Genomic DNA, 14,594 nt, shown 5'->3' with positions numbered 1-14,594 from the left:
TTGTCTTCTACGCATTATCGCTCAATTTTCACTATTTACTATATTTTTTAGAATATTTTTTATAAATTACCATTCTATTGAATACTGTCTTCACGTTGATATCTTCTGGAAGTCTGCACATACCATTTGAGGAATAAAAAGGAGAATATTGAAATTCACACTTCTTGAAAAATACATTTATTAATCTTTTATTGTGTTTCGTATAATATAATTATTTTAGTTAATGTTATCCTATTCTTTAGAGAATAAAATGGTAGAAATGTTCATAATTTTAGCAATAAACAAAAGTGCTCATACCGAACGGATGTATGATTAGAAACTACTTTTATTAAATGAATGTTTTGTAATACCTTAGGTTAAAGATGACTTAAAAGTATCAGTCTTGAATGGAGTAAATAGACAGCCATACCAGAAGTATCCTATGAGAACTGAATATGGAATGTGTTTGGCAGTTCTTTCTGATCTCATTGATTTTGAAAGGTAAATAACTAGTTCATTTATTTACAAGATAATATTTTCATACGTTTGTTAAGATCAAAATCTCTGCAATATTTTTATCATTAAAGTTTAAATGTTTTACAAGATACGAACGGATACATTCATATTTCCTGAGAAATGGTAGGGTATTCACTATTAAAAACTGTTTCAAATTAATATAAAACTAGAATAAACATCGAATCCTTCTCCCAAATAACTTACAAGGTACTGAATAGAAGTACGGATATATACTTTGAACAACTGAATAATGTACAATTTAAATTAAATATAGGTTGTATAAGCTTTTCTTTTGTAAATATATGGGTAAAAGTACAGAGTAGATATTAGTAGATGTTTTTTGTTAAGTATATTGGGCAGGTTTAAGGAATGTCATAGATGTCATGAATATCTATTTATCAATCTACCGACCTATATTCACACACACACACACACACACAAATACACACACACATAGAGAGAGAGAGAGAGAGAAAGGAAGAGAGAGCATTACATATCCCATAAAACTAGCTTCCATTAGTATAACATTGTTTATCCAAACTTAACAACCATTTAGTTTCTCCAACCTTAACATTCTCACCGACTCTCTTCACGAAAAATATATCTCCATAGACTCTTCTCACTGCTCTTTTTCCCTTCACGAAAAATTCGATAACCTACAAAGGATCGTGCAAAATTCTGTTAACAACGCGTTGGGATAACATTTACAATGAAAACAAATAAAACAGTTTAAATGTCATTTTGTTAGATTTGGCGTCATTTCCGAGTTAAAGCTGTAACACATAGCTGACCAAATCGCGGCCCGCGGGCCGGGTGCGGCCCATAAAGTTATCACAATTTGCTATTGTTATTACTGATATTATTTTCATTAATATTTATTCGTTATTTTAATGTTTCCAATCTTCTTTCGAAATAAGACATTCATTTCAACAAACAGTTTATACAACAAAATTTCGTGGGCATCCGCGCAAGAATGGAGTCAGTAATATAATTACAGGCAAGACATCGTTGCTGAAAGGGACGATTACTACAATAAACCAAACGAAAATAACACATCTGGTCTAGCGTTTTAAAACAGAGACTTTCTTCCTCGAACTCTCCCGCAAGAAATAAACCACTTCCTGTCATAACCACACACGTACTAATTGATTTTTGAGTGAAATGTAGATGGCGTTGTTGAATGTCAAACAAAACTGTCCCACACCTCTTGTCATATTTTGGGTTCAGTTTAGAGGTCAGAGCTCAATTTACCTTGTGATGCTTGTGATACCAATTCTGCAGTGTTTCCTGAAAGTTTTGGAGCTGTGTCCGTTTTTCCTCTTTATTTATTTATTTTAAATTACCTTCGGGTTCTAGCACTTGTCTGTTCAGTGATCGAATGTTGACCGTTGAGGGAAGTTCATTGTTCAAGTTTCTATCTACAAGTGTTCATTTTCTTTTGAGTTTGTTGCATTGGTGAAATTAGTGAAAGAAAACGTAAAATAGGAAATACAAATCGAGTATATCAGGAACTTTGAGAAATTGACTATTTCATAACAAATCATATGGAAAACTGCAAACTTTAATATTTATGCAGATTGTGTCTGTGCTTAAAGAATATAATGTGAAGAGCCATTATTCAACTATAGATGACGTAAATTTAATACGTATGAAAGTGAGGGTCCAAAAGTGTTGATCGAATATTTGAAGAGAAACATTGAAGCATCAAACAGGTATGTTTAGTAATGTAAATACAACCCTAACCTACGCGTTGGATGCATCGTATGGAGTTTCTCTGGAGCTTGCAAGAGCCGGAAACCCTTTCATTGACGAAATTATGGTGAAGAAATGTACAGTAGAAACGGCAGTGTCTTTTGGTGACACAAAATGAGTGAATCACTTCGAATATGTATCTCTTTCTCATCCGACTCTAGAGAGAAGAGTTTTAGAAATGGCGACCGAGTGGAAAAGTAAATTCAAACGAAATGTAAGTGTCGTTTCTTCTCTTTGTACCTTGATGTAAAGTACTGATCAGACATGTACAACTCAGCTTCTGATTTTTATACGAATCTTACAGAAATATTTTTCGAGTAAACAGGAGCTGTTAAACACGTGTCCTCTTCGTGGCACCTCAAAGGAAACAGCAGTTTATAATTATGTAGATAAATTTAGTGACTTTGAAAAAAAAATTGTAACAGATCGTTGACCTCCTTGGTAGGGTATGAGTCTGGACTAGTACGACCATTGAGAAAAAATGGTATTAATTACCCTGCATATCATCATATTATTCATCAAGAAACTCTTTGTGCCAAATCAATACAGCAAAAAGAAGTACACAAAAAAGTTGAGAGAACTATCAATATAATAAGGGGTGGTAATAGAGCTCTTTTACATCGACAGTTTCGTCAATTTGTAGACGACATGGAATCAGAGTATGGAGATCTATTAGCTTGCAATCCCGTTATGTACTTAAGTGCACGAAAAAGTCTTAAAACTATTTTTCGAACTGAGAAAAGATAACCCTGATTTTCGTAACCAATACCTTCCATCATTCACTACATGCTTAGAAGAGGGGCTTATTTCTAAGAGATATTTGAGGGCCTCCAAGTGAACTGAACGTAAACTACAAGGGAAAGGTCAATTAGTTTCTGATCTAACGTAGTATATCGCTAGATTCCGGAACATATTAAAGGTTTTCCAATCTGATTATTTTACAAATAATTTAGCACGCTTTCCAAGTTGTAATTGTCCGACAGTAGATTTTGAAGAACAAGCATTTGATTTTTCTGAGTTCTGTAGAGAGTATCGTAAACGAACTTAATGAAGATTCTCAGATTTTGACAAACTGAAAATCAAAATTGCATTATTTATAAATTTATTGAGTCAGTTCATTCTAAGCGATCAATTATGTGCCGCTCGACCATCTCCAAGAATATATATTTTTTTCGTGAACGTTTTTCCTATATTCTTCATATAGCCTCTCTGCTGAACAGGATGTTAAACTCAAACTCAAGAGTACTTCAAAACCACGATTAATTACTTTTTACAATATCGCATGGTGACACAGCGGCTGCCGCAATTTTGCGTTTTCTCGATTTTGGGCGTTTACGTTCTTTTGAATATCTCTGCGTGTATTTGTCCTACCAAATTGAAAATTGCTGGACGTCCCCAATTTGTGCAGAGCTAAAGCTTTGATCTATTAACATTTGTGCATAAAACGACATAAAACGGATGAAATCAGAGCCTATAGTAGCAACATTTTTGAACATTGAAGACGTGTATGGGAAGAGGAAGCAACTGACTATAGATCTGAATTTGTGTGTGCATGTAGTCCGGGGCCATAAGTTTATACTCAAACATTTTCAGACGTGTATCTGCTCTTAAAGACCTAAAAGCAAATCGTAAATTTGGGTAAATATGCCAATTTCGCATATTTCACTGTCCAATATCTCCAATGGGCAAGGATAAAAAATATTAAATTTTAGGAATAGTTACTCCTTTAGTACACCATAACATACAACAAAGCGCGTTTTGTGTTTTTGAACAGAAGTGGGTCAAAGTATTAAGGAATGATGTACACTAGGATGTTTTGTTCACTAATTCAAGTGAAAATTCGTAGTTATGAAGTAAAAAGAAATAGGATGAATGGTTAGTTCAGTTAAGATTCTCAGGTAAGTTTCTTTCCTCTAGTTGTAACTCACTGTCTTATCACACACACAGCAATACTGGTGAAGAATGCTGCTATCAGCTGAAGGCGAGAAAAGTTAACATGAAAGTGCACACTTGAAAAAAGTCCGTAAGTACTCCTTAGTCTTGCTGCTTGCTACATAAATGATATTCAATCATGTTTATTCTGGTTTTAAATATGAACTCATGCAGGAGACTGTTGCCCTTACGTTTGATCTACATTCTCTCGTCAGTGTTTACAGCGAGTGAGTGTTTATTGACTAATTGGCGTAATACCCCAACTTTACGATTCTTTTCAAGAATGTGGGAGCAGTTGCATGTGTGCAAACTTTTGAGTATAATCTTATGACTCCGGACTACATGCACACACAAATAAGACCTCTACGTCAATTGCTTCCTCTTCCCAAACATGTCTTCAATGTCCAAAAATGTTGCTACTATAGGCCCTGATTTCACCCCCCCTTAAGTGGTTTTAGACAAACATGTTAAGAGATTAAAGTTTTAGCTCTGCACAAATTAGAGACGTCCAGTAATTTTCAATTTGGTAGTACAAATACATGTTGAGATATTGAAACTAACGTAAACGCCTGAAATCGAGAACACGCAAAACTGCGGCAACCTCTGTGTACAATATGAATGCATATATTTGTAACTTCACTAAAGTACAATAACAATGCTAAAAACAATGTTCAGTGGACTGTAAAGCTTGATTCGTACACCACATGAATGCAACCAAATATAAATTCACTGTATTTAATGATTACAACTTCAATTTGCACACAAAACATATACACGAGAATAAACATGTTCACAAGGTCTTTAGTTGTAAATGATTGTGATTGCGATGGCTTATTGTTTATGTTATGTTATATGATTTTCGACCATGATATATGGTCCACCAAAACTTCATGCTCTTGCTGCCTCCACACTCACACTGTTCACAAAACAATAGAAAAGCGTTAAGCCACTTTAACACTGTTGCCAGCTAAAGGCACACACACTGTTAAATACATATATAATCCCAAACATACTCCCCCCTGTTGGTCAGCTAAGGTCTGACCAAATAAAACAAAATGATACATATAAAAAACGAAACAAACACAAAACTTGAAACAATGTTACAACTGTACTCAAATTTCAATTCTAATCCTTGTTATATGGTAATGCAACTAGTTTCTTGATGGAACGTTTATATGTTCCAGTTGTAGTACGAACCGTCACTACACGAACTAAAAAATCCTTTCCTGGAAACACCTTTTCAATGATGCCCAATTTCCACTGCAATGCAGGAACGTTGTCTTCAATCAGCAAAACTACATCTCCGACTTTGAGATTGTGTTGTGGTGAAGTTGTCTTAGAGCGTTGTTGAAGACCATGTAAATAATCTCGGGACCATCTCTTCCAAATGTGTTGTTTTAGTTGTTGTATCTTCTGCCAACGACATAAGCGGTTGTATGGTAGATCGGCGAGGTTAGGCTCTGGTAAAGCTGTAAGTGCTTCTCCAATTAAAAAATGTCCAGGGGTGAGAACACTGATGTCGTTAGGTTCACTTGATAGCACTGTAAGTGGTCGAGAGTTGAGACAGGCCTCAATCTGTGTGAGTAATGTTACAAACTCTTCATATGTTAACACTGCACCTTTTGTAATACGAACTAGATGGTATTTCATTGATTTTATACCAGCTTCCCATACTCCTCCAAAATGCGGCGAATTTGGTGGTATGAAGTGCCACTGAATTCCTTCGGTCGATGTAAAATCATGAACTTGAGAACTAAAAGGATCTGATGAAAACAGCTGATACAATTCTTTCAATTCATTGTTGGCTCCAACGAAATTTGTGCCATTGTCGCTGTATATGTTGAGACATCTTCCTCGTCTGGCTATGAATCTGCGTAAAGCTGCTATGAATGACTGCGCACTAAGATCTGTTACCAATTCCAGATGTATTGCCTTGGTGGATAAACAAACAAATAACGCAACATATGCCTTACGTACAGATCTATTTCTAACTGCTCCTGATTTTATGTAAAACGCTCCAGCGTAGTCCACGCCTACGTTTAGGAATGGTCTGGCTTGCTGCACACGAGCTGCTGGCAACTGTCCCATAAGTAGTTTTGAACCACTGGCCTTTAACTTGAAACATGTGAAGCAGTGATGGATCACTTGTTTTACTACCTGTTTGCACCTGATGATCCAATATTTCTGGCGTAGTGATGATATTAATAATTGGGGTCCAGCATGAAGTAATCTTAAGTGTTCTGCTTCAACTATAAGTTTTGTCAAGTGTTGGTTTGAAGGCAGAACTATTTGATGTTTGGCGTCAAACGGAAGCTGACTATTCTCCAATCTTCCTCCAACTCGGATCATGCCTTCACTATCTAAAAATGGATGTAAATTGTTCAGCTTACTTCTTGGCGGAACAATGTTTCCATCACGAAGATGCTGTAATTCGCTGTGAAATCCAATTTCTTGTGTCCATTTGATGCAAACATGGAGCGCTGTATGGAGTTCTTGTACTGAAAGACCTTCTGTTAGTTTGTTTTGCTTGTGTCTGATGTTATGAACAAAACGTCTACAATATGCTATTGTCCTAACTAACCTTGACAATTTTGAGAATCTTGTTATGGTTTCATTGCACCAATTGTCTAAAGTGACAATTGTCAATGTTATGGTTCCCTTACTCTCTGGAACTTGATCTGGTTGCAATGAATCCTTACTTGTCACTGACCAATTAGATTCTAAACTAGAAAGCCACTGTGGACCGTGCCACCATAATGAATTGTCCTTTATGGAAACTGCATCTATTCCTCTTGAAATCAAGTCTCCAGGGTTGTCTGAAGAAGTTACATGTTTCCAACAGCTAACGTCAGTTAAGTCTTGAATTTGAGCCACTCTGTTGGTCACGAAAGGTTTCCATTTATTACACGGAGAAGCTAGCCATGCCAACACGATTTGGGAGTCGGTCCATGAATGGACACTACTTATGTTCAATTTTAAAATTGGTAAAATCTTGTGAACTAACTTTGCCAAAACAACTGCTGCGCATAACTCCAGACGTGGGAGAGTGATTTTCTTGACTGGGGCCACACGTGATTTAGACATAATAACTTAACTGATATTTCTCCTAGTTGATTGATCGATCGCATATAAATGCAGGCTCCATATGCTCTTTGAGAAGCATCTGAAAAACCATGGATCTGAATCTCCGCTATGTTTCCTTCAACGAGTACATATCTGTCGAATTTAATCTGATTGATTAGTGGAAGTTGCTTGTGCAATTTAGTCCATTTCTTTGCTAATTCCATCGGTACACTGTCGTCCCATTGAACCTTTTGCCGCCACAATTCTTGCAAAAATATTTTGTATGAAATGACAACTGGTGAAATTACTCCTAATGGATCAAATATAGAGGCAATGATTGAAGCAATCTGGCGTTTAGTAATGCACTCTTGAACCTTCATTGTTGACGTCTTGCTTTCAACGAGAAATATATCCTTGTCTGGATGCCATGACAATCCAATGCCTTGACGCCTTGGCCTTCGTGGAACTGGATTGGACGCTGCACTTCTCGAAGCTCTGGCGAGATGGATTCCAATAATCTTGGATCATTCGAACTCCATCTTCTAAGTGTAAAACCTCCTTTTCCCAGTAACTCTATCAATTGCTTCTGGACCTCTAAAGCTTGCTGTATGTTGCTCATGCCACTACAAACATCGTCAATATAGAAATCTCGACGTAATATTTCTGCTGCTACAGGGTAACTGTGTTCTTCTTCGTCTGCTAATTGCTGTAGGCATCTTGTGGCCACAAATGAAGCACATACCGTACCATACGTTAGTATTTTCAACTCAAAAACTTGAATCGGATCATTTCTAGATCTTCTCCACAATATACGTTGAAATGGCGTGTCTTCTGGATGAACATTTACCATGCGATACATCTTAGCGATATCTGCAGTGAATACCACCGAATGAGTTCTAAAGCTCAAAATGATAGAAAACAAATCTTGCTGTATTGTAGGACCAACTAAAAGAATGTCGTTGAGGCCTTTTCCGCTGTCAGATTTTGCTACACGGAGCTTTGTTGTAGAGCTTGTGGGCTTAAAAACTGCATGATGTGGCAAATAGTATGCAACGCTGACGTCCTCCTTTTTACTCTCATCTATCCTTACCATGTGACCAAGATCTTCATATTCTTGCATGGATTCCGTATATTTAGCTTCAAAATCCGGGTGTTGATCGAATCTTCTTTCCAGTTGCTTTAATCTAACCAATGCCTGCTGATAAGAATCGCCTAAAACTGTACGGTCTTCAAGCAAAGGCAATCGTACAATGAAACGCCCTGTATGATCTCTTGTTGTATTCTGAACGAAATGTCGCTCACATGCAAGCTCTTCGCTTGATCTAGGTGTAACAGTAATTTCTTCTAGTTCCCAGAATTTTTGAAGTTGTTGCTGTAGATCTATGTTTGTCTTCACAAAACATGTTGTTAATGGAATATGGGGGTCACGTTCTTGAGGAATGCGTCCTGCCACGATCCATCCCAATTCTGTCTCCTGCAGTACTGGAAAATCACCTGACCGTGTTTTGTGTCCTGACTTCATAATTATGTAGAACACTTCCGCACCTAAAAGAATATCTATGTCTCCAGGCGTATTAACACATTCGAGTCGGAGGCCATTTTTACGTGGTTTCTCCTCAGGACGGCAGTTTTACCATGTTTTTGGGATTTTGTAAAAAATCTGCTACAAAGAATGCAATTACAAAACATTTTATTTCTGAGCATATACACGTAGGGCTATTGAATACACAAATCTCAAATCATTTGTTCATTTCTATATATCTTTATTTATTTGTTACAAATGAGCCTTTTTGCAATTATAAAAAAAGTCCGACGAACAATACAATTGAATACTGAGGTATATATAATAACTTTTACAGGCAGTTACATCATTGATAATGAAATACAAGAACCTTAAAGTGATTGGATATCATGAAATTGAAAAATATTTATTTACACTAAGGATTTAGTGCAAGGCTGATTTGTGCTGCAAATCAATAAAACCGATAAAACCAAGATATAGAAGTTATGTATGTTGATGACGTCTAATCTCTATATACTCTATTGTATGTTGATAAGGTCCATTCTGTATATAAAATTTACAATGTTTTCCTCATAACTAACAAGTAATTCGCCTTGCACTAAAATATTATATTCATTTACAAATACAAGGATAATTATTTATTTGGAGTGTACTTATTTTTGTTCTATTAGTAATCAATCAAAACCGATACAACCTATATAATTCTGGAGGTTGAAGAGATTTCATGTACAAGGCATTTCTTTTCAAAGTTTTAGTAGTTAGCCTTGCACTTCATTGCTACACGCATTACGTGCACAAAATTGGCAGCTTATAAACTGATGACATTTTACTTCTCATATCTGGTTCTCTGCCGGTATATGTTGAAGCATTCTTTCATACATAGAATTACACAACATTGAGCACACTCCCTGCTTGTTTCTTTTCGTACCCTTTCACATGTGGCCACTTTGAATTTATCTGTACTGACTTACATTCGCGGTAAACATATTTCTCCCCAAAGCTCCCCAAAATGTTTTTCTAGATACGCCACTATCTATCTAGAGAAAATGCTATAAACTGTTAGATGCACGAAACTCTCCTATCAATGCCTGTAAACTTCAAACATTGGTATGACAAAATATCCAAGAGGTATGTCAAAATATCCGCGCCTTCTATAAAATAACATTTCTAATTCAACACCCCCAAATATTTTCTAAATACGCCACTGTCTATCCGTGTGGATAGCTCCATATTTGAACACACCATCGCTGTATATTGTGAAATACTACAAAAAGACAGACTTTTGTCCCCATCCCAAAACTTTATTGTTCCAATTATTGCCGAGTAAATAAAAAAAAGAACTTACCTCGTATACAGAGCGTCATTTCAGATTTTGCTTGGGGGGGCAAAATCCCTTGATATAAGTAAAATTTTGCGTTTTTCACTCATTTACTAGTACTCTATTGATAAAATCTATATAAACTTCAAACTCAGGGGGGCAATTGCCCCTCTCCGCCCCCTAAATGACGCCCCTGCTCGTATACTATTATCGTGCAAGTCATCGATTTCAGATCCAGAATCCAAATCCATCTGATCTAGTATATTTCGTATCTCCTCTTCGCCCAAATTATCCATTATGAATGAAATAACCTACTAAACAGCAAGATCAATCATTCACAGCTGCTCCGGTTGAAGCACAATTGACAAATTTGCGCGGAAACAGTCTCTCAAAGTCAACGACCCTCCCTCGTTCTGGACTGGTCGGACTGCTATCACAATTTTTTTTACAAGTACTAAAGACATCACAAAGTATAACAGAAAAGTCGAAACCCAGTTTCGGACATGTGTTTGCCATTCAAAGTAACGAAACCTTAGGCCCGCCGGGTAGGCGGGCTCCGTCCACTGAAGAAAGAAAAGTAGCCCGCCTACGTGGCGGGCTCCGTCTCGAATGTGTTAAAAGTAGGATCTGCTACAACAGTGTCCTTGGGAATGTTCCAATCGTCATAATTAATTCTTTCTTCCGGTAGTTTACTTGTAATGTGAGGGAGAACTGAACAACTTATATTCAATGAAAATGTGTTAACACATGAATGGACACAAATATCTACAGAGTACTTTATATTAGATATCGCTTGATTTATACCTTGAATTGGAGTATACTGTCTATACCGTTTGATGTTCAATTGTTGCACCAAATTCTGTTATGAAATTGGCCTGACTAGCACTGTCTAGAAGCGCGCGACAAGGAACCAAATTTCCCTTGTTATCCCTTACTTTTACTATTGCAGTAGATAACAACACTCTTGCGTTAGGCCTAGCCTTTAATGCACAATATGACACTTGCCCTAAATTTTCACTGGAATCTGAGTTGTTACTACGCTCTTGCACCGTAGCACTGCTTACACTTGGAAACCGCACTGATTTGTCCTTTGTTACGTCTACATGCAATAATGTATTGTGCTTTTAGGAACACTTTTTACAACCTCTCGATTTACAATTCTTCAAAAAATGATTACTTTTCAAACAATTCATGCATAATTTATTTTTACGAATGCACTCTAACTTTTGGCTGTGTGCCGCATTCACAAAAGACGAACAAGAATATAAGGGATGCTGGCTATTACAAAATTCACATGCATTTGAAAATGTTGATGAATAAGTCTTTGATGACTGAATACTTTTTGCTTGTTTGTTTTGTACGCTACTACCCTGCTTCACACCATCAATACTAGCTCTCATGTTCTCAAGCACCTGACAACGTTTCTCGAGAAACGAAAAGAATTCTGATAATGCAGGAAAATTAGAATTCGTATTTTGAAGCTCCCATGACTTTCTAGTAGTTGCATCTAACTTTGATACAAAGTGTTGGGTCAAAATTACGTCTGTGAGGTTTACGTTTGGCTCAAGTGCTTGTAGCGCATTTATATTGCTAGTAGCTGTATTTATAAAAGCGCGAAGTTCACTTACATTTTCTTTATACACTGACTTGATTTGTAGTATTTCGTGAATGTAAGAAGAAGCAATTAGCTTTTTATTTGAATACCTGTCAACGAGTAATTGCCATGCTACTGAATAATTTGTTTCGGTAATTGGTAAATTTTCAATTAGGTTTAACGCTTCGCCCTTAAGAGAAGTTCGGAGGTACTGAAACTTCTGTACTGTGAATAAGAGATGTAAAGGTGTCCTTATATGATTTTTTTACGGTTTACCAATTTTTACAGTTTCCGTCAAATGCAGGCAACTGTATGACCGGTAATTTAACTTGTGCGCTACTGCTAGTGCTATTATTAACAGCTGATTCTTTATTTCCATGCTTTAAAACAAGTGCCTGCATTTGAGCCTCTAAAGAAAAATACAAATTTTCAATTTCTGCAAGAACGTTTAATGCTTCCGCTTCGGGTTCGATTTGATCAATTTCAATAGTATCTTGCACCTCCTGCAACTTTGACCAGACGTTATTTAGATGTTTTAAGCGTGCACGTATTTCTTCTATATTGCCTTCATTTGGATCAAAGGCCTGGACAAAAGTGTTTATTCTGGTTAACTGGCCTCTGTATGCAGATCTTTGCCTTAAAAGACGCTGGTGTGATTCACTCATGATTAAATGCTACGCAGAAATATGAAGAATAAAAAAAAACTACTGACCTGATGATGATGGTTTTTTTTTCTTTTTTTTACCTATGAAATATATTCCAGAAGCCTGGTCCTGGTACAACAGCTGTCCGCCTACACAAAACGTGATTATTGTCAAACGTACGAGATAACACCACATATAGGTCGACACAAACACATTTCTCTTCACAACAGCACAAAACAATTCTCAGAAATCTTTGCACTCATGTGGCCCGGATAGGACCAAATGTACAATATGAATGTATATATTTGTAACTTCACTAAAGTACAATAACAATGCTGAAAACAATGTTCAGTGGACTGTAAAGCTTGATTCGTACACCACATGAATGCAACCAAATATAAATTCACTGTATTTAATGATTACAACTTCAATTTGCACACAAAACATATACACGAGAATAAACATGTTCACAAGGTCTTTAGTTGTAAATGATTGTGATTGCGATGGCTTATTGTTTATGTTATGTTATATGATTTTCGACCATGATATATGGTCCACCAAAACTTCATGCTCTTGCTGCCTCCACACTCACACTGTTCACAAAGCAATAGAAAAGCGTTAAGCCACCTTAACACTGTTGCCAGCTAAAGGCACACACACTGTTAAATACACATATAATCCCAAACACTCTGCGTCACCATCCATGTTGAAAAAATAATTAATTGTCGTTTTGATGTACTCATATATCGACTCAACATTTCTAAAAAAAAAGATTTTTTTAAAAGATAAAACGGCAATTTTCTTTTTTTTCGATCAATTAGCAGGGATTGACCCCATTGGCAACGGATATAGAAGAAAAACTTTAAAACTTACAGTTTGAACTTCGTGACATTCAGGCTAGCCATTCTTTCAGACAAGGACAAAGAAAGGAGTAGATTTTTTCAAAGTACTTTCTAACGGACGTTTCCCTGACTTCTGTGAGTTTGTTTGGAAAATCGTGTCAATGTTTGGTAGTACTTATTTGCATGAAAGTGCATTCCTCACCATGAAAATTGTGAAGAATCGCCTCAGAAGCTGCCTTGAGATTCTTCTTTTTTACATCTGCGACTCGCAACAACAGGAATGGATGTAGATATCCCAGCCCTTGATAACACTGCTAATCATCCTCATTTGTCACATTGAATAAGTATGTAAAACTTCACACAGATTTTTTTTATTGTTCTTTTGTATTGTATAATAATAATGCTAATAATAGTTATTATTATTATTATTATTATTATTATTATTATTATTATTATTATTATTATTATTATTATTATTATTATTATTACGTGGATGCGGAATACGATAAACGGTGAACCTCGCACGTACGATACATAATCGGCACCCCTGGGATTGATTCCGCGTTACCGTAGGGACCAAGGGGCACTTTGACTCTAGCAGAAAACTTGTACTCGGAACGAAAACAACAGTGTACTGGTGTACATTAACAATGCGAACAAGGTGAAACAACCACTGCCAATGCCGTTGAACTATCCTGATTTTTGTCGAAATTGTTTGAGAGGGAGCGCAGTGAGAAAGTTCATTCGTACTGGAAGAAACTAGAAGTAAGACGGGAAAAATGAACATGTAACAGGTGGGTAAAATTAAAACAAAGAAAAACATGCCTAAAAAAAACTTTGCAGTAAACAATTGTTCGTAGTGTACAGAACGCAGAGACCTCTCCAAAGGAACAGCGGAATCGTCGGATAAATGATGGAGAAATGCACAATGTTGCATGTAAACAGTACTTGCACAGTAGTAAGGCGTAATAGTGAATGTATAACCCTGTGGCTCACTAAACTTAATATAGGTTACTCACTAAAGTTCCAAGTCGCAAGGTTTCCAAACCATGAACCATTGAGGCTGATCATGAGGCATACTACCGAGCAGGGAGGAAACACAATTAAGATTGGATTATCAGACGTGGGGAGCAAAGAACAACAATTCATGGTGGACGATATTCCCCATTAATAAATATCCCAGAGTTTAATCTAGAAATACGAATACAGTACTACTGTGTCTCAAGTACGGACGCACCTTTCAATTGTTGTTAAAACAGCCCGCCATTGATTTACATAAAGAGATGACATTGGCGAAGTACGGTGTTTCTGATACGAGCAGCCACAATTACAGGAACAAGGAAATCCTCCTCAGCTGGGATCGATATTCCATACACTAGCTTTTTTATTTGTAACCACAGAAAAAAACGAGCTGTATGAGGTCGGGCAATCG

The 14,594-nt window shown here is 36.6% G+C and overlaps 2 protein-coding genes across 2 annotated transcripts; both read right to left on the bottom strand.

The window, feature by feature from the left end:
* Window positions 1–5,304: 5,304 nt before the first annotated feature.
* LOC145685146 (uncharacterized) lies at window positions 5,305–6,267 on the bottom strand. The gene has a single exon (XM_081757496.1). The coding sequence runs from the start codon at window positions 6,265–6,267 to the stop codon at window positions 5,305–5,307; it is 963 nt and encodes a 320-aa protein (XP_081613622.1).
* Window positions 6,268–7,618: 1,351 nt separating this feature from the next.
* LOC145685145 (uncharacterized) lies at window positions 7,619–8,764 on the bottom strand. Its single transcript, XM_081757495.1, has one exon. It carries the CDS (start codon window positions 8,762–8,764, stop codon window positions 7,619–7,621), a length of 1,146 nt encoding a protein of 381 aa, XP_081613621.1.
* Window positions 8,765–14,594: the final 5,830 nt, after the last annotated feature.

Source organism: Thermobia domestica, chromosome 5 (genome assembly GCF_964235325.1).
Source record: "Thermobia domestica chromosome 5, izTheDome1.hap1.1, whole genome shotgun sequence".
Classification (NCBI taxonomy): domain Eukaryota; kingdom Metazoa; phylum Arthropoda; class Insecta; order Zygentoma; family Lepismatidae; genus Thermobia; species Thermobia domestica.
The sequence above is the reverse complement of the archived record's forward strand: the minus strand, read 5'-3'. Positions and strand labels throughout refer to the sequence as shown.

Bases quoted from the DNA above. Each gene is read 5' to 3' on its own strand.
- LOC145685146 (XM_081757496.1), bottom strand. From the start codon at position 6,267: ATGGGACAGTTGCCAGCAGCTCGTGTGCAGCAAGCCAGACCATTCCTA.
- LOC145685145 (XM_081757495.1), bottom strand. From the start codon at position 8,764: ATGAAGTCAGGACACAAAACACGGTCAGGTGATTTTCCAGTACTGCAG.